This window comes from Gambusia affinis, linkage group LG17 (assembly GCF_019740435.1).
Source record: "Gambusia affinis linkage group LG17, SWU_Gaff_1.0, whole genome shotgun sequence".
NCBI classification, from domain to species: Eukaryota; Metazoa; Chordata; class Actinopteri; order Cyprinodontiformes; family Poeciliidae; genus Gambusia; species Gambusia affinis.
In genome coordinates, this window is record NC_057884.1 from 17,952,311 (window position 1) to 17,973,193 (window position 20,883).

The window sequence follows — 20,883 nt, forward strand, 5'->3', positions numbered from 1 at the left end:
ATCTGTTTCTGCCATCTACATATCTGCCATTCAGTTTTCCACACTTTCCACAGCCTCCCACTTCACTCATCTTTTCACCCCTCCTTTCAAGACCTGTCTTTTTTCTCCATTAACAAAGCCATCATCCTATTCTAATCCAAATGCAGAAATACAGTGGGCTGTAAAAGAATCAATGTATTTTTATGGAGAAAGTTAGCCACACAATGCCCTGTAAAAGTTAGTTTCTGCAGTTGTCTTTTTTGTTTTCTTTATTAAGCACATTTTAATAACATCATAAAAAAATATTGTACTTTAATTGTGTAATCAACTTATGAAAATAATTGATTATCTTGATTATTTCCTAAGTGCTGTATAGATCTTTTTTTTATTACAATTTTCATGCAAAATTTTCAATTTAAACAATAAATTTAAAAAAATCTAGTTTCAGCACCACCAAATAGAGTGAGGAAAATTAAAATTCAGAAGACAATTGCAATAGTTGCAAACTGACCTGGATTATCTGTGCAGTCTGCTTGCAATGGCATACCTGTGGAGGTTTTTTCCCAATATGCAAAAACGACAAGATGGAGGCAAATCTTTAAAAATTAAAGCAGTATATTTCACCACAAGCACACAATGAACACTTCATGGATGGTAGAGTTTTCAAAAAGTTACATTCTGCTGCGGTTTGTGTCCTGCTGGTTGTAAAATGACCATACAATACCACCTTTATTCAAAAAGCAACCATGACTGACACAAAGTGCTGCATATAACTGCATACCACTGAGGCTGAAAACAGTGAATAAAACACACAGCAAATACTAAAATAAATGTTTAGAATGAAGTCACATTTCTGTCATAATAACTGCTGGCTGAACAGGTGAATAAAATTGTGCCCCCAGTTATTCACTAAATGATAGAATAACGGCACATTAGCTAAGTGAAAAGGTGTAAAAAGAGATAAATGATACAATGGATGAATGGAATAGGGCTTTTAAAGAGTGTGCAGGGATTGCAAAATGGCTGGGTTCAGGTTATAAACATTAAATAAAGACTGACCAAATTGTTGGAATGACAGAATAAGGGCTGAATGTGCTGAATGCTTTACTTTGAAGACAATAAAGGGACAGAAAGGAATCCTGGGATTGGCAGCTTTCTGGTGTTGAAATTCTAGCTGCACTGAATTTCTGTGACAAAAGAGGGAAAAAAAGGCTTTGACAATGTGGGCAGTAAAGTCTGGGCTAGACTGTACATCATGGTGGGGGAGGGGAAAAAATCTATAGGTTTACTGCTGAAAATGTGGAAAATAGTTGGTATTATCAGTAAGCATAATTATTCAGATAAAATATAAAAAATCTCACTAATAAAATAACTAAAGGCAGTTTGTTCTGAGGTGGTAATGAAATGCCTCATGGATGGAGCTGGGCGACCCTCAATGACACTTTGTTTCACTGCCGGGGCTTCCATGGTGTTCAGCTGTTTGCCTGCCTGTCAGATGTCACTGCAACATATGTCAAACTCTATCTGGTCACGTTGGTGGGGCTGCCATCAGTAACTGTCTCAGCGGAGTGGTAACCCGAGGAAGCGGGGAATTATGGGTTTTGTGGTTGTTGTGGTAACACTGGTGTTACAGTCACTTCTATAACATAAAGTTATATTTAAAGGACTTGAAATGCTTTGGGAATCATTAGATAGTATCCCCCCTCCCCCCGCCCACACACACAATTTATTAAATTTCCAAACAACTTAGTGGCATTTAAGGAGATGTTTTTTTTTGTTGTTTTTGGGGTTTTTTACATGACTAAGTTTGAAATTATTATTATTATGTTCTTTTTCTTTTTTATTATTATTATTTTACTCGTATTGTTTTGAGTTTTTAACAACCTAAAACTGTAACACTGTTTGAAATGAGAATGTTGTAAATATTTTATTGAAGGTAGTTTTGAAGCAGAGATGCTGTCATGCTTTTGAACTTTCTGCAGTTTGAAAACTGAGTGATTTATTTTGTAAATCAACCTTTTCCTGCTTTGCTCCTGCATTCTAGTCAGTCTTTTCTCAACCCCCACTTCATCATCCCATCATCTGAACCCGGTAAGGCTGCCATGACAACTAAAGTGCTTCCTGAGTGCTTGTTGGTTAAACTGACTTACCCCCCGCCCCAACCTTCCGATCTGCACTTTTTTCTCCCTATAGGCAACTACTGACAACCTCATGTGAAGTAATCCTATTAAGCCTTAATAACATGACAACATATGTCAAACTATAACTGGTCACATTGGTTACCCTGTTACAAATCTCGAATACGGCACCTTCAAACGGAATTTACAACATTATCAATGTGCTCAAAAAGACCTGACGATGAGCTCAAAGACAGAGACCCATAAAGTCTGAAGTTTGTAAATTATTAATAAAATACTTCGGGACAGCCAGTTATTTCCATGAAAGCTTGTTTGTCCCCAGAGTCCCACTCAGTAGCTATGACTGGGTGAACTGGGAAATGGAAATTCATCTAGTGCTTTAAGATCACAGATAGGCTTAATAAAATCCAAAAATATCTAATTACACATGTGTTTTGGTCAAATTGCTGATATCCAATACTCTGCAAACTATCCTTACTACTTATTTCTTCAGTTTTGTCACATTACAACCTTTTTTTAATGGCATGTGACTCATTTGACCAAACAACTGGTATGTAATTTTCAAAGTGTTGGTTGAATTATTATGGTTTTCCTTTGGTTTGCTTATATCTGAACAAATGCACCTAGTGTTTTGTTTTGAGTTGATGCCTGCAACAGTCATTTGCTACAAATATAACTCCAAATCTGAGGGTGACTGTAAGCCTTTTTTACATATTAAATTTGATTATCAAGATTGTATGACGGTTGATGACCTCAGTTTCCTGCTACAATATATTGCAAAGTAGCCTAAAGTTAAATTTCTCTGAGAGCAACTTCTTCCACCTATTGTCGCCTACCGACTTCAGTTGGAACTATAAGCATCTAATCTCTATACAGCAGGGGTCTCAAACTCCAGTCCTGCAGTTTTTAGATGTGCCACAGGTATAAAACACTGGAATGAAGTGGCTTAATTACCTCCACCTTGTGTAGACCAGTTCTCCAGAGCCTTAATTATTCTATTCAGGTGTGGTGCAGCAGAGGTACATCTAAAAGTTGCAGGACTGTGGTCCTCGAGGTCTGGAGTTTGAGACCCCTGCTATACAGTTTAGATGTTTGAAATGTGTGTGACTAATAGTTATCCTTCTGACAGTCTCTGATTTGTAGAGACCCAGTGGGTCTCTACAGGTGCTCCAGAGTTACCATGAACTCCTTTATTTCTTCTCTGATTCATACACTCCTTTCCTGACCTGTGTAGTTAGCTGAACAGGCTGTTTAAGAATTGGTGGAAATAACGCTGCAGATAAAATCAGAGAGCTTAGAGGAAGCAGATCTGCTGCTTAGAGGAAGCAGCAGATCTGATGACTGTTAGAAACATATTGTTTAGATGATCTGTCTGAGAATTAAAAGATTTCACAGCTGGATTATCAATGACAATTTGAATATTTCTAACTACCCGGTGTGTGAGACATGGTAACCTATGCTGATGGATTTCAAGTAGGATTGCACTGTGTTGTGGGAACAAAAATTGTGATGGCATTATAAAATATTGTGATAAGAGTTTTGGTAATCTGCCTCTAGTGCAGAGGGTGTCCATTCAGCTAATCAAATTTATTAACCCAAACACTTTAGTGTGATTGCTATTTTCACACTATAAATTTTGCAGAACTAACTGTAATGAACAGTCCTGATGAAGCTGCAGGAATAACTTCAAAACCTGAGTGACCGTTTGATGTTGCATCTTCCTCTTCAGGGCTTACAATGAGTCTCCCATTCAGCTACTCATATTCACCAACACAATCTGTGACAGCTGTTGGTGAAGTTGCCCATCTGCCATTAGCAACTTTAGATTTATTGCTTTTATCAGGGGAGACTTGGGCTGGTGGAGAGGCCAGGCGTTCAGTTGCATTAAGCGTGATCTAAGGGAATGGTGATTCCTGATTTGCCATAATTATTTCTTGATGATAATTAATCTTTCATCTTAGACCTTAATAAAGCTATTAAATTGTTTTAAATTCAAAAACTATTAAGAACTTGACCTCCTTGTCTGTGCGTAATGTCTGATTGTGAGAATAAATGAGTGCTGAACAATGTCCTGCTGTTATTCCACGGGCAGGAAATCCCCATTGACTTGATTGTGTATTATTATTGTATTATCATCCGTCTTTGTTAGTGTTCACACAGTGACATGCACAAATATATGCATGCACTGGCAAGAACACATGGACACATGCAGGGGCCTGCACCTAAACAGAAAATGACAACAATAATACATAAAGGTATGAAACCCTCATTCATGCACAACCTCAAAAAAGTCCAACACACACTTTGCTTATGTTTCCTAGACCAGTAGTTTACTGTTGAACAAACACGGGAAGAGGATATTTACTGTTTCTTCTGTTGGTTTATTATTTCACAATCCTATTGGCTAACAATATAAGCATCACAGTGAAACACAGCCTTGCTATTTTTTTGTTTCTTTTGTTGAAGTTTACTTTCACATCAATCTATATGATCAGAAATGAAGGTTGTTATTAGTTGTAATGTGCAGTGAAGGCAATTTAAGCCGTTTCATTTTATTTTCATTTATATCAATCACTTTTATTTGACTTTAGGACTGGTTCATACCCAAAATACAAAAGTGCCTTGCAAACATATTCATAACCAGTTGTTAGCATTAGTCATGGTGTAAACAAACTGTAGATTATTGGGATTTTAGATGAGCAAATATAAAGTATTGCAAAATTAAGTAGCACAATATGTGATACACGTAAAATCTTAAAAGAAATTGAAGTATGCATTTGTATGGTGACAAAAACGGATAATATATTTTGAAATTGCTGTACTTTCACAACTTATGCTTTCGATATTAATTCACTAGATAAATATTACAAGTTGAAAATGTCTAGATGTCCTCTGAAGTTGAATTATTGCTACCCTTCAATCTGTTTATGGGTTAATGTCAGTCACATCCTTGAGATAAGTTCTATAGAGTTTAAGTGGCTCCACTTAAACCAGCTTTACTGCATTCATATTGCAATGTGCAGGGAGTACTAAGCCAATATTTGCATCCTCAGCGTGCCAATGCTGAGACAAATAATTTTAAATCCAATGTTGATGCACGGTAGGTGGTCTTTACATCTACCTTTTAATTTTCACACCCCACTGCTCAGCCTTAATATGTCTTTCTGACTCAGCCCTAATAGCTTCCTTCCTAATCCCTTCAAATGACAGTCGGGCAAATAAATCAACATGTTTAGTGTGAAATGTTTCCAATTAAACAGGACGTTTGTTAAGAAGCATTCACGGACACCGCTGGATCCCTAATTGTCTGGGATGCCAGTGCGTGATGCATATTAATTACGTATTAACCTCTCATTCTCAAATGGTACACATGCACACACATACATACTTAAATCCTTACAGACACATTAGTGTGTATTGCATATTAATTACCCATTAGCCTTTGCACCATGCATTCAGAGCTGCGTGGCATTAGAAAGACAGCCTGCCCAAGGGCAACATGCAGACACTCACACACTCACACTCACGCACACATTACTACTACAAACTGTCTTCATAGGTTCCATTCACAATGAGGAGTGAACCATTTCAGTACATTATTGTACACATTGTGGGATGTATGTAATGTTGGGCAAAAATCAGGTTTTCCCAAATGAACAAAAAGTCTTTTTCTGTCCTGAAAAAGACAGAAGTACCAACTTGTTTATAGTAATTGGTTGACGTTGGAGTCCTACTACTCTAAAATGGACATGAACATCTTAAAGTGATTGTGAAATACATATGACTTTTTGAAATGGCAAGTTCAAATTGAATTCAACAGTCACTGCAACATTCATTCAGTTGTTCTAGTTTTATCATCAGTGCCCATCAAGGTTTGTTGGGTTTGCCAAATATCAAACATTTTTTCCTATGAAAGCCCTGTTCAGTGTGTGTGTGCATGTGTGTGTGTAAGTCGTTAGGCAGCAGTGCCTCTGATTCACCTTGACGGAACCTTGGTCTGTTGTCATGGAACATTACTCTTGAAAAATTCTCCCTCTGCCCTGGATCACTCGGAGTCTCACCTCGAAATCTCTCTCCAACACACACACGCACACGCGCACACACACCTACACCCCCCACACCCACAATCCCACCAATCCTCCATTGTCTCCTTTTTTTTCCCTTCTTTTGTGTCCCTCATGTCTCATTCTTATAAACCTGGTCTCTATCTCTTCCTGTCGTATTTCACTTTTAACACTGTGTTTTTCTTCTCCTTCTCTTTATTTTGCTATCTTCAAACCAGACATTAAATTATGTAGGTGCTGTATGCTTCATGACAGCGATACAAAACCAACATTGGTCAAACAAGTCTTTAATTCTGCAGACAAAGAAACCGCATAGTTCTTCAACCACTTGCTTTCACCTCTATGATACTTACTACAATGCTATAAAAAAATATGTTGCCCCGTACAGATTTCTTCAACTCTTAACTTGTGCGTCTAACTGAAATGTTTCAATAAACAATGATAAATTTCAGACAAACATAAGCAGACTGAATACCAAATGTATATATTTTTAATAACTTAATTTGCTAAAGGTAGAAAAGCTATCCAAGCCAGCCTCAACAATGACTCAATAATGGTTAACACCTCTAGCCAAATCAATTTAGCTTAAATTTACTTTCAGTTAGACCTGTAAAACAGTGTGAAAATACTAAAAGATATCAAAAGCAAATTGTTAAAGCCTCATCTGAAATTTCAGATGAGGATTAGCAATAAAGTCATTGACATCTTTCAGCACGGAATCAGTTACGAAGTCATGTAAAACATTTTAGATTCCAGTGAACTACAGTGAGAGCCAGTTTAAGCCACAGTTTATGAATGGTTAAAAAAAAGATTTTGAAGTTAATAATCTATTGCCCTCCAATATGAATGAATTCAATTAGCATATTGTGCAACACTTTGTCTTGCTTTCATTTTTCATTCATTTCTAAACTGCAAAATATCTGGGAACAACATTTCCCTGTCTAGTTGATTTTTTTTACGTCTGTCTGGGTAAGCCTCCAATATCAGGAAGAAGCTAAAAAGTCAGTGATTGATGGACCTGAGGTTGAAGCCATGGTAACAGATTGTTGATGTATTCCTGGGCGTTGTAATTCTAACTGCATAGTTCTCCTGTCTATCTGCCCCAGTTAGATCAGCCATTGGGTGTGTGTGTGTGTTTTTAAGGAGAACAGTATGCTGTTTCTTTGCTTGTTGTTTATGTTTGTTCTGTATGTGCTTCACACAGGGACCCATAATTGTGCAGCAGATGTAAGTGCAAACAATTTGACAGGTGCAACTTGTATATCGCTGAACTGAAGCCTTTGAAATAGGGTGGAAAAAAAACAACTGTAAGGGAAATGCCGTGCTTTTTGATAAAGACAATATAACAGGAATAGTGTGACAAGTATGTGTGGGTTCACTAAAACAATAATCCCAAGAGGAAAAAAAAGAGAAGAAATCTGACTTCAAAAGAAACAGAGGTAGAAGTGAGACAAATCCTTGTTTCCTTTTCAGACTCTACCTTTGTTATCTCTAATGAAAAAAAACTTAAAATTCCAACTAAAAACTTGAAGGGTAAAAACCGACAGTTTTACATTTGTACTCTTCTTTTAATCTTACGTCTCTCCCTGGGCCTGCCTACTTTTTACTGTTTTAAAGTCTCCTCATCTCATTTTTCCTTCAGTGAACTTCTCATGCAAAACTCTTTCTGTCTTTCAGTGTGCAAAATGGGATTTTACCGCTCGCAGCTGGAGACTTCAGCCTGCAGTAAATGTCCACCCCACAGTGTGGCCAGACAGATGGGGGCCACGGCCTGTAGCTGTGAAGATGGATATTATAAGATCGACTCTGACCCTCCTAGCATGGCCTGCACACGTAAGGATTTAATACCTATTTTGTTTCCACAAATTTACTTGTAATGTGGGACACTATGTATGGACTGCTATCAGATGTTCTTAAAATAACATGAAGCAGAGATACTATGATTTTACACTATTTACCGTAATGTAGACAAACATTTTTTGACAAATACACCATCTGCAAGATTGACCAAAAATGTTGACACTTATGAGAATGTTATCTAAACCAGCTGACCAGCAGTGATCTGCACCAGGTTAAGGAAACTTCAGATGGAGAAAACTTTGATAAATCGCACATCTTGCTTTTTGTGCACCTGACAGATTCAAATAGACTATCCATATGTGTTGGAAGTTCAGTTTCAATTGGGGAAAGTCTTGTCAGTTTTAAATAACTATCCTCTTTAATTATTAGCATACAATATATTGATTGCACGTTTGATACTCTATTCTGCAGTCTTTAGTTAATCAGATGGCTAACTCATGATAGCCATCTGATAGATAACTAATTGTTTTCATGATGATGTATTTAAATTGTTTTTTTAGGCCCTCCCTCTGCACCACGGAATGCAATTTCCAACGTCAATGAAACCAGTGTCTTTTTGGAGTGGTCCGTTCCAGTGGAGACGGGTGGCAGGAAAGACATCCGCTACAACATCCTGTGCAGACATGTTTTACCAGACGGTAGAGGACTGGAGGAGTGCGGCCCCAACGTGCGGTTTCTGCCTCGCAGGCTTGGCCTCTCGAACACCTCGGTGATGGTGGCTGACCTCCAGTCGCACACCAACTACAGCTTCCTGTTGGAGGCTATCAATGGGGTGTCTGAGCTGGCCAAAGACCATGCAAAGCAGTATGTGACACTTAATGTGACAACCAATCAGGCAGGTATGTTGCACCTCATTTCTGATTACTTGACATTGTCAGACTTTACATGTGCAGTTTACTTTCCAGTTCGTCTGGTACAATCGCTTTTTTCATACACTTCTTGTTATTGAAAGAACATTAGCCATGATAATACCTTTTTCCTGTAGAATAGAACATTATTACTTGCTGCCAACAATTTTTTAAATCTTCTATCTAACAGCCAACGCAGATCAGCATGTCTGCTTCCAGGAACAAATAGCCGAGTGTGAAAACAAAGACTCCAGATGATCAAATTATCACAGTATTTGTCCAACAGATCTGTCGCTGTATTAATTTTCACTTATCTACTGTTCCTGTCATCAACAACAACAAAAAAAATCCCTTGCTGTCCGATATGTCATCAAAAAAGCAGCTTGGTCCCTTCATTTGGGTAGAAACATTCCATAAACAAGATTCACAGAAATCTGTGGCAAAATGAATGTTCCTGATTTGCAAGCTGTTGTGTGTATGGGTTTTGTTTGCGGTAGCAGGTGTTATGCTGCTTTCATGCCAGCAGTGATAAATCATTGCGATAAAGCAGTTTGTTAACTGTAGGAAGAGAAATACTTTAGGCACACACTCCTGACCAAATGTCTAGTAAAGTGGCTAAATCCAATAGACCACCCTGATGTTGGACAATGGAGAGAAGCATTACATTGACGTGACATTTGCTTATACACTTACATACACTACACTTCTTTTGTTTGTTGTCAGTTAGCATTGCCAAAATGAATTATATTTAAGTGCAAAAATAATGGGACAGAATTGATTTCTTTTTTTTTTTTGCTATTTTTTAAGCAATCTAGAGAATCTTAGAGAAAGATTTTATGGCTTTTGTAAGCTTCTGATTTAAAGTTAATTCAAAACATTAGACTTGTAGGTGGATTTAGGTGAAAACCGTAAACATCAGGACATCAGGAGAATGGCTGAGAGGGTCAAATAGTGGAAAAAAAGCCATTTCTCCAAAAACAAAACACAAACAAAAAAAATACATGTGACTATAGTTTTCAGTTGTCTAATAAAAGTATTGTCAGGCTTAGTTAGGGCTGTTTTTGTATTTAAATGAAATAAAGGAGGCTCCCCACTCTTTCAACACTACCCCAACTTTAAAGCACAGTGGTGGCAGTATCACATACTTCCTAAAATAAATGGCATTAAGAGGAAAGAAGCAAAATCTTTACCCAAACCATAACTTTAAAAAAAATAAAAAAATATATATGAGGAAATGTCATAAACGTCTGAATTTGAGAAAGGTTGCAAAAACTTTCTATCTTTATCGCATTGCATCTCTCATTGCTTTGACATTTAGCAAATATGAGTTATTTTTGGTCATTCTAACAGGCCCAGGATGTTTAGTGTGATTTAATGCCAGACTCAGCAAAAACATGTCGGTGTTTTCCAGTGCATATAAATGTATGTTTATATTGTGTCATAGTTGCTTTAGGGCTCCTTTTTAGAAATAAAAAACAGAGCTCATATTTGCTTTGGTAGCACATTATCATATTTATAGGAGGAATGCACTTGTGTAGCTTTTATTTGCTTATAATGATCTGGTTAGCTCACATCGTAATGAAATGAGAGAGACACAAGATTACAGTTCTCCTCCCCTAGGCTTCCATCTGGAGGAAAAGCAAAAGCAAAAAAAACAAAAAACTGCGTTGAAGGATAGGGTTTGCTGAACAGATGGCATGCTGGGATTCAAAGAACAGTAGGTTGTATTACTAGCAGCCTCAGTAGGAGTTGTAGTGGTTGTAAAAGGGCAGATAGCAGATATGGTATGTGTTGAAGGCGGATGCCTACAGATAGAGACGAAGGCAGATGGCTGTCTAACAGTCAAGGCTGCTGACAGTCCTCTAAATGTCTTGTCACTACGGCTGTCAGTGAACTGAATGGATTACACTGGGCTATGAAACTCAATTTCAGGTTATTGAAGTTGTAGCTGGATTAGCCAGTCACACGACCAAATGGAGATTTGGGATTAAGTTAGATTACACCCTGGAGACGCAGACAGATAAATTGTGCTGCTCTTTGGTAATGGGTAGGTTAGGCTTGAGCTGCGGTTAGTAACCTGATATGGCGCTGAATTGTTTTTAAATCATGAGCTATTAAAATCAGAGCAAATGTGTTTAAAACAGTTAGATTGCTTAAATGAACTTGAGATAAGCCCTGGATATGCATCATGTACCAAACCTTTTATCTTTTTACCAGATTTTTCCTCGAAAAGTGCAACATAATTCACTGTTTTATGGTCAGTTTTGATCCAGATGGGAGAATTTAACAGATGGAAGAAACTAAATTGACCATGAAAGAAAGAGTCAAGTTTATTTGTATAGCACATTTCAACAACATGACAGTTCAAAGTGCTTTACAACATAAAAACATCACAGAGGCATCAATTGTGAAACAAGTGATAATCATTAGATTTCCTCAAATGCTACCTTCAAAATCATCAACAGACCAAATTTGTTGATGCTCCAAGTTTGTTAGTAGTTGTATAGAAAGTGAAAAGGTTACAACATTACCAAAGTATATACCTTAATTTTCATTGAATACATATACTTATTAACCATATGTATTACACGTGTTTAATATTGCAAGCAAGTTTTTAAGTTTCACCAAATAGTTTTGCAACAAATAAAACAGTATTATATACATGTTGGGGGCAGGGCGGCAGTGAGCTAACTACACCAAAGGGAGATGAGAGCAGAAGACATAAAATATTGAGGTAGTATGACTCCTTTTTCTAAACTGGACTTTCATATTTTTGCTGAAGCGCAAAAAACAATCAGGATCAGTAAAGAGAACAGATTCTCACTTTGGGATCAATAACAGAAGGTAATCCCATCAAGTCAGTTTTAATCAAAACAAATCATGCTGTGTGAGCTGGAAAATAAAATTGTCTGCACAACCAGCTGTGAGGCAAGTGCTTGTAGTAAAAAAGTGCAACAATCAGCTATATTCACTAATGCTGCAACCAGTTCCTGCTATCTTTTTTCCTCTTTACATTACTTGAAGGACTGTATTGGAAGTGTGCTTTATTTTCTTGGTGTAAAATGCGTCACTTGCTGAAGTGTTGACACTACTTGAACTTGGCAAGCATTTTGGCATGTTTACAGGGGAAAATAAAACGTTGCACACAATCTTCAACTCGCCATTCTAACTGTAGAACATGGTGGGAGTGGCTTCATGCTGTGGGAAGGTTTTTTTTTTTTTATTAGCATAAAAAAAAATCAATCTGGTCAGAAGTCTACAAAAAGTGAGGTTTCATTGGAGGTTCACCAAACAGTGGGACAAGAACAACTTAAGTTGTCGGAGTTACAAGGAAATGGTTTTGTTCAGAATATTTATGAGATTTTTTTTATCTGCAAGTAGTAGTGGCCACAAATTTCAGTTCTAAATATCCAAAGCTGGTAGAGAGACACTTCTGAAGACAGAGGAGAACAGTGATCGTTTTTCAGAATTTTATTTTGTAAAAAATTATACAGCAAAAATTTGTAATCTTTATTTTTGTTTCAAAATTCTACTCTTCTTTTTATGGATGAATCAGATAAAATCCCCGAAAAACGAGCTTCAGTTGGAAGATGTAGTTTGACTGTACAACTGCATCTTTGAAATTACAAAAGCATTGCAGCACCATCAGATAGCGAAACATTGATTACTGCTGTCATTTTGATGCTACTAAAATCAATCCTATTAAGTGTAACATTACACCTGTAGCGACGTTTGTAATGAGAGGTTTAACTGCCTCTGATCTACCAGCCTTTGACTCAAAAGTAATTACCTTGTGAGCACCTTGATCACTGAGCACGCGGCAAAATTTTTGTGTTCAGTCTGTGTGCTTGTTGTGCTTTGGTGGTGGTAGAAAGCAAGTCAGACAGAATTCCTGAGGGACATGGGAGCGAGAAACACTCTGACTGCTGGGAAGACTTGGAGGACCTGCTGTTTGATGTGTGCACAGTGTCACATGTGATAAGAAAACCATGAAATAGCCGATTTCACAGTATCTCTGAAGTCTTGCTGCATAATAAAGTGTTGTTGCGAGGAGGTGATTGAGGAATGTGAAAAGTTGGGGAGGGAAGAGAGAGACATGACAAGGTAGAGGCTAAGGGAACAAATTGGAGAATTGATGTGGAGGACTTTGATAGAAGGAAAGGTCACAAAACAAAGAACAAATAAGAAAAAAGTGTCTTGTTGCTTTTGGAATCTGCTGTAGAAACAACTTGCTCTTTAGTATTAAACTTGGATTTATTTTCTATCCAGTTTTACAATAAAATAAACATTACTCGGTTGTGGTAGTTCGTAATTATTTATGTAAACATCAAAATGGATAATTGATGCATTTTGTTTATTTCAATACAAGTCTTTCACACGTTATTTTTTTTTTTTTTTGTTTCAAAAATTTTTCAAAACCTCCATATTTTGGTACTGTGCTATTTTCCTGTGAGAGTCTCATACCAGTCCATGTGTATTTTGCACTCTGGTAATAATGTGCCAAAGTGATTAGATCCCTGCTGGCCCATTAAAAATATCTCCACGTGAGCAAAACATGCTGGTATAATCCAAATTTATGGCCCAAAACTGGCATTGGAATGTAAGTGAAATAATTTTAAATATCACATAGCCTCTTTGAAATTGTGTTATTTATCTCTCACAACCCACAGTTATAATTATTCTGAATTATGTGAGATAATTACGCAAAAAGTCTTTCTAAATTGCCGGCTTTATTTTGGGTTATTCATAAAATGTTTATAAATGTAGGGCCATTGTGTAAAAATGTACATGTGCTTGTACATGAGTTAAGCTGTTGCTGGCTATTCATCAAATAAATTGTGATGCATTGCCTCTGCTTGTTGACGATGTGTTTCCTCCTGCTGTAGCTGTGTGTTTGTTGTTGGCTTCCATACAGAATGGGAAGAGGGATTGCTGGAATTCAGTGTATTGGATGGCAAAGAGAAAGTAGAAACACATTTTTGTTAGTAGATAAAGTTGCTGCAGCCTGTGGGAGTCTTTTTTTTACGTGGCGTTTCTGGAAGCAAAGAAAAAGTTGATCACCCAGGTAAGCCTCAAGCCTTTTAGATGAGCAATCATCTTGTTTTGGCCTTGGTTGCAGTTTCAATACTGCCTCCTTTCTTCGACTTTAGTGAGCTGGCAGAGAGAAATCAACATTTGAAACCAGTTATATACATACATTGTTTAAAAAGGCAAAACCTTTGTTTTGCCACTGACATTTAATTAGAAAGTTATTTCTCTATGCTAAATGCAATTGTACCTTCAAATTCACATTGATTTCACATTACTGCCTTTAAACAATTTGGTAAAGCAAAATCTGAATAAATTTTTGGCAAATCTGAGACATAAATATGTACAGATCTTTTTTTTTCTTTTTTCATGCAAGTGGAGCATGACGGCCACAATTATGATTTTGTGTAGGATGTCATTAGCAACTGCAAAATGCAGTGCGTGTACCAGACTGCTGGGAGCCTCTTGCAATCCAGGCTTTGTTGTGAGCAACACTGTATGTCACATGTGTTCCTCTGCTGTGTCTGCTACCCAAATCACCTGATGGCAGAGGTGTGTGTAATGTTCTGTGCACTGCTTTACCCATGCAACGTTGTCTCACACAGCATTGCTCTGTGCAATAACAATGTGTGTTCCAATGCATTTTGGAATGCAGGTACAAGTGAATGTCGAAGAAATAATTGGATTTTTAGTGGTGACACAATGTCTACCACTGCTTTATTTAGTTTGTATGCAAAGCCAGAGCCAGAGATGCGGTGATTTCAGGATCCCTCTCCAGTTCTGAAATATGTGGGTGGCAGCATCATGTTTTTTTTTTTTTTTACTTCACAAACTAAGTGGCATCATGAGAAAAGATGGAAGCCACATCTGAATTGTAGCTTGGGAACAAAGGGGTGACCTTAAGAACACTGAATTTGAGAAGGATAAATTGTTTACAAAATGGTTCAAATGAGAAATATCTTTTAAGAATGGTCAATACAAAGCCCCGATCTCAATCCTTTACACTATTTGTGGACTCTAAACATGTGCAAGCATCATTCTTTACCAATCTAACTCGGTTACACTCTAATTCTATCTGATGGAACGGCCCAAAAATCTACTAATGATTGAGAAGCTTGTGTAAAAATACCCAAAACGTTTGGTCAAAGCCATAGAGTTTAAAATGCATTCCTACTACATAGACAATTCTACCAAACCAAAGAAAATCTTAATTTGAAGAATGTATGAACATATTTTTGTCATTATTCTGGCAATAAGCAATTTAAGAAGAAATTGACAAGACTAACTGGTCTTTAAATGTGAAATGTGGTCATATTTGATATTATTGCAGTAAAAAATGTTTTACAGTTTAACTAAATATCATTTTTCATCTGTATATAGCTACAGATATAAAAACATTATGTCTTTACTGTTGAGATAACATTGCAGACAAAATATAAAGCAGTAGTTGGAGGATATAAGTGAGTATTTTATTGGTATTATATATGTTTAATTTGAAAAAAATATTTCTTCCATATAAAGCTTCACCTAAGAACTCTGACAAGGATTTATTGACAAACACATTAAATGGTGGCTATGTAGCTGCTACACACTCCTAGTTTGAGAGTATCACCAATGAGCAGGCAGGGAAAAGGTTAAATTATGATTTCTAATAAAGCCTCCCCCCACCCTCCTCTCTGATTTATTGTTCCCCTATCTTTCTGACATTCTCCAAGAATAATTAAAAAATAATAAACCCGTTAGTCTAAGACCCGCATTGATTTTTGTGATGATGCAGAAGGTTAGAAGTCTGACAGGGTTATGTTCGGCAATGTAATAATGTGCTTATCCTGAGAAGGGCATGTACTCATCCTCTGAAGTGGTTTCTCACTCGCTTCTAGCATTTCTCTTTAAGAAAAAGCATTTATTATCACCACAAGTCTTAAGACAAAGAGTAAATTTGTATTATGGCTACCATTGTGACATCATGCCAGTCGCTGAAGCACGTTAGTGTTTTGCATTACTGTTCTGAAGTTGCTCATTAGCAGGTTTAACAGGGAGTGGAAGTGTTTAAGCAAAGACGCTTCTTCACGCTGTCTTCTCTGCTGCTAAAATAAATGTGTTGCTTGGGCCCTGCCAGCACTTTTTCAGCAGGTCTCCTTCTCATCTTCTCACTAATATTTTGTTTCTCAGTATTTTTTTTTTTCCCACTTTCCTCAATATCATTTTCAAAACTGTCCAAATCTTCTGTCGCATTTTACTCTTCTGCAATTCCTACTAAAACCCTATTTTAAATTACTGAATAGATTCAATGATCAGAGCTTTGGTGAATGTGATTTCTGACTAGCATATTTGTAAAACTCTGGCCTGCCAGGACTGATTTTAGCTGTTTTAATTTAAAAACTTTATGGATATACTAAAAATTTATTTCTCCTAAAAATAAAAAGGGTTGAGTAATGACTTCTACAACCATTTGTCTCATCAGATTGACCTGTAGCCTGTAAATAAGAGGTGTTGACTTAGTGGATAAGATTGGATTTGCTTAAAATCAATTGATTCTGATCTTCTGTCTATTTCTGTAGGCATCTCTAAAGTACTTTACAGTTGAAACAAATTAATTTAGCTAATGTTTAAATTTGGATGCAACAATATGAAAATCTGGGCCAATTTAAGATATTAATTTTGCTGTTTTGGCCAAAAACCAATATTTATCTGTATTATATATATTTCCTTCCCTTGGTGACACTATGAAATAATCACTACATTACTTTCCTGCTTAATCACTGCCACATGGTCAAACAACATGCTCATTCCACTTTCCACTCCTACTTTTTTAAAATGCATACACAAACTGCAATAAGATGGAGGTAAACATCATATTTTTGTTACTAAATTCAGAGCTGCTAAATCTGAAGTATAAATTGCTGACGCACATGAAGAGGGCACATCAGCCTTAAGAACGTGACGGTTGATGTTTACAAAAACAGACTGGATCAACTCTGATGTCTTCTAGTGTCAAACAAAAAAAAAATTCTTCAGTTGCATTGTGTGTACATGAAAGACTAAGAGAAGTAACGAACAGCTCAACAAAAGAGCAGTTAAGTAATATTCTTAGTCGATAACATTTGATGGTTGAATCCTTTTTTAAGTACCAAGGATTGCTGCACAATTAACTCCCTGCTATTATGAGCACAATGCATCCTAAAGATAATTGCTCCAAATGTATACATGTTTTCTATTTTCCTGTATTTGGCTCTAGAATACAGGAAAATAGCAGTGTACCACAGAGTTGGTACACTGCGCACTTGCCACGGCAGTCTATAATAGCAGCTGGTTTCCGAAACAAGCTTTAGCCAATTGTATAAACTTGAGTTAATCTGGTAAACTTATTAATTATATCTGTTTATATGCAATTTGAGATTTCCTTGTATGATGTTTTGTCTTAGTCTAAAACATTTCTTTTTCCAGCAAACACAAACTACCCAGCATAAATGCAACCAAAAGTATGACTTAAAGTTGCAAATGTCTGGCATCTGCTTCAAGCATTATGCAAGTATTTGATCAAATACTCCAATATTTTATCTATTTTGCAATAAATGCAGTAATGGATATGCACCTTGGAACAATTAATGTGGCATACTGAAAAACATAATTTGTCATTTTTTAAAAATCTGTCCATACTGCAGCATGATATGGCTCTGCAGTAGAGGGGCACTCCGTCTGCTTAGTCTACACTCCTCAACGTAGATGTTGCAGGTTCAATTCCCATCCCCAGTTATGTTACTGCACATCTTACCCTTTTCTCTTTGCACTGCTTCTTATCCAACTACTATTGACTAGAGGCAACCACTGCCACAACCGTAAGAAAATACATCTTTAATTCTGCTAGAATCACCAGTAATCGGTTATAACACTTTTTTTTTCTGGTTTGTACATCCAAATGTAAAATCCTTTATTTAGCCCTGAATAAAGGATTTCACATTTCATTATTCATTATAAATGTAATCAATTATGACAGCACTGAACACTGGCTCCATTTTTGCAGGATTTAAACTTTTTGGTGTAGTGTTGATCATGATGCTTCTGGGAAAATAATCCTTCTGACATTACTGAATCCCTGCCTTTATTCCATTTAAGCAGTGAAAGTGTGTGTGCATGTGTGTGATGTGGTCTCTAGTTTCAGGCTTTTAAGATGTTGCAGATAACACTTCTGTGCAACCATCCACTCAGGATTTAGTTACTGTGTTTGTAGCAATGATTTATTCCCTGTGGAGTTCTGCTGAGGCTATTGAAACCCAAACGCTGTTTAGCATTTGTGCAGAAGACAGGCACTGCACGCGCACGCCAACATGCACACACGCTCACACTCATACGCCACCAAGATGTTGCCTGAGGGAGCATTTTGCCTGGTTAAAAGCTCTTTATGTGTCAGAAACTCTCCAACTGTCCCTCTGAGAGACGGCCAAACAGCTCAGGTTACAACCGGATGGCTCTAAGATTGATGGAAACTCACAAACTTAGCTTACTTCGCCTCAAAATTGAAACAATACCTGTACTCAACAGCAATAATTCAAAGTGAAATCATAAAGGAACCATTTATGTAACTTTATTTTCTGTTTAAGTTTCCGTCTTGAAAGTTTGACAGCATCCAATAAAGGGGTTGCCAGGTTTTGTAGCTTCAGGAGACGGTCTCACCTAGACGTGAGCAGGCGCCGAATTGACTTTCTGGCCTCATCAAAATGCACCTGCTCCATTTCAAGATATAAAGGGAGTATATAATTAGATACAGGTGCACCCAGCTTGTAAACATCCTTAAGCAGTAAATCTGCTTTCAGAACCAATATCTCTCGTTAAATTAGAACTCAGTGGACCGAGCAGAAAAACCTCAAAAGATTCTAGATTCCAGGAGACTTTTGGTAAGAAACCTGAAGGAAAAGCATCAGGCAATATCCTCCTGTTTTAAGAAGTAATGAAATTTAGAATTCTGTAAAATGTTTTAGTTTTTCTATTTAATATCTTGGCAACTTTGCTCAGTTCTTGTTGTTTTTTAAATTTATGGAGGCTTGAGTATTTTTCAGTTATGTCAAGCCAGGCCATGAAACGATATTTCTTTGCATTGCCTGTTATCAACCTGCTATAGTGGATTACAAATAATGAAAGGCTATATGATATTTGTGAACTGTTGTAATATAACGTAACGGTATATTTCTGTGTTTGCAGCACCATCCCCGGTAAGTGTAGTGAGAAAAGGCCATACAGGAAAGAGCAGCATCGCCCTTTCATGGGCAGAACCTGACCGTCCCAACGGCATCATTCTCGAGTACGAGATCAAATATTTTGAAAAGGTAAGGGTGAACAATTTATTTATTCCTTGACTTCTCTTTTCTGAGATTGAACAATTTTGAGAGTGGAAGAGGTTTGTGTTAGTGTTTAGTTTAGTAATGTAAGTGGCATAAATATGTCATTGCAAAGTACAAATTCAAGTTTGCTGGTGTTGTGAGACATGTTTTATTCTTAGAAATAGCTGCATTTTTTTTTATTTCATACCTTTCTCTTGATATTATCTGAATATTTCTGACTGAATGCAAATTCTTTGTTTAAAAACAGAATTTCCAAGCATTTCCATGAAAATGGACTTCAGAAACTAGCTTTTGGAACAGCAAAATATGTTTGCTACAGTAACAGTTTATATCAAAATGTGTTCTTTGTCCATTATTATGCCATATGTTAATCAATACAGTAGCTTAGTATGAAGGTTTTCTTGACTAGTTTAACGTTTTTCATGATGCATATATTTTTTCCCACCGGATTAAGGTCAGCACAGCAATTTGATGCTTTCATCCATATCACTGTTTCTCTTGTGCCCTTCCTCTTTTCCCTCTGCCTGGTTCTAATGTCTTCTTTTATGGAAGGTCAGACTAAAGGTTCACATGAGAACACAGTGCAGTTTGTGGTCAGTGGTCGGCTAATGGCCTCAGGCTTAATGGAAGGAGCATTTAGTTGTGTTTAAACCTGATGTGGTTTCAGCTTAGAAACCGATGCTTGCACACTGGGATTAAAACGCATTTCCATACACACACACGCGCCCACACACGCACACACAGATCTCAGGTGGCCTAAGTACATACGTTCTCAAAAATCTGATTGGATAAACAAATGCTTGTAAATGAATGCCATACTGCCCACCATACTGAGAGATTAAAAGCTAATGAGGTGGATTTAATTTCTTTTCTCTGCCTCTGCTACAGGAGCAGGACTCCAGTTATACCATAATAAAATCAAAAGAAACAGAAATGGTGGTGGAAGGCCTGAGACCTTCATCAGTCTACATCTTTCAGGTAAAAGATAACTTCAAATAATAAAAAAAGACCATTAATAAGGTAATTGGTATTATTACCATGTGAACTTCTCTGCATTTTGTCATGTTAGAACTACAAGCTAAAATGTACTTTATGCATATAAAGAAGTTCAAATTTTAGTCCATTTCCTCCTGAGAAAAGTAGCTAAAGATCAGTCATATTGAGTGTCTTGCTTTGGTTCTGAATTTGATTTAGGTCTGGACTTCAACGGGACCTTTCTCACACATTATTACACTTGGAATCTTGCCTGCAGATTGTAAAATTTAGTCTTTGGTCTACTTTGATAGGACCTTTTGCTGTGTATCTTGTCTGTATTACACAATAGAACTGACTAAATGCATTGTTTTCATCCCTTAAAGGACAGATTTTTAGATATGACTGTTAAGAGTTGTCCATTCAACTGATGTTTGCACCTGAGATATAAATCTCTTAAATAAAATCCAGTTAAAATACATTAAAGTTTGTGGTTCTAATTTTAGAGTTTTTAAAGTAAAAGTTATATGAATAGTTTTGCAAAGCAATGTAACAACAAAAGAGATATTGATATAGGGAAAGATTGCAAAAAGGAGCACCTGATATAAACCGCTTACACAGGATCAAAAGCAAGATAAGTAAAGCAAACTTGAAT

At 36.8% G+C, this 20,883-nt stretch overlaps 1 protein-coding gene across 1 annotated transcript in view; it reads left to right on the top strand.

Moving 5' to 3' along the window:
• LOC122819564 (ephrin type-A receptor 5) overlaps positions 1-20,883 on the top strand; it is a 63,566-nt gene that overhangs the window by 21,548 nt on the left and 21,135 nt on the right. Inside the window, exons 4-7 of the mRNA XM_044096369.1 lie at positions 7,859-8,014; positions 8,542-8,880; positions 19,117-19,241; positions 20,145-20,234. Of these exons, the coding sequence (XP_043952304.1) occupies positions 7,859-8,014; positions 8,542-8,880; positions 19,117-19,241; positions 20,145-20,234 (710 nt within the window). The remainder of the gene's footprint in view (positions 1-7,858; positions 8,015-8,541; positions 8,881-19,116; positions 19,242-20,144; positions 20,235-20,883) is intronic.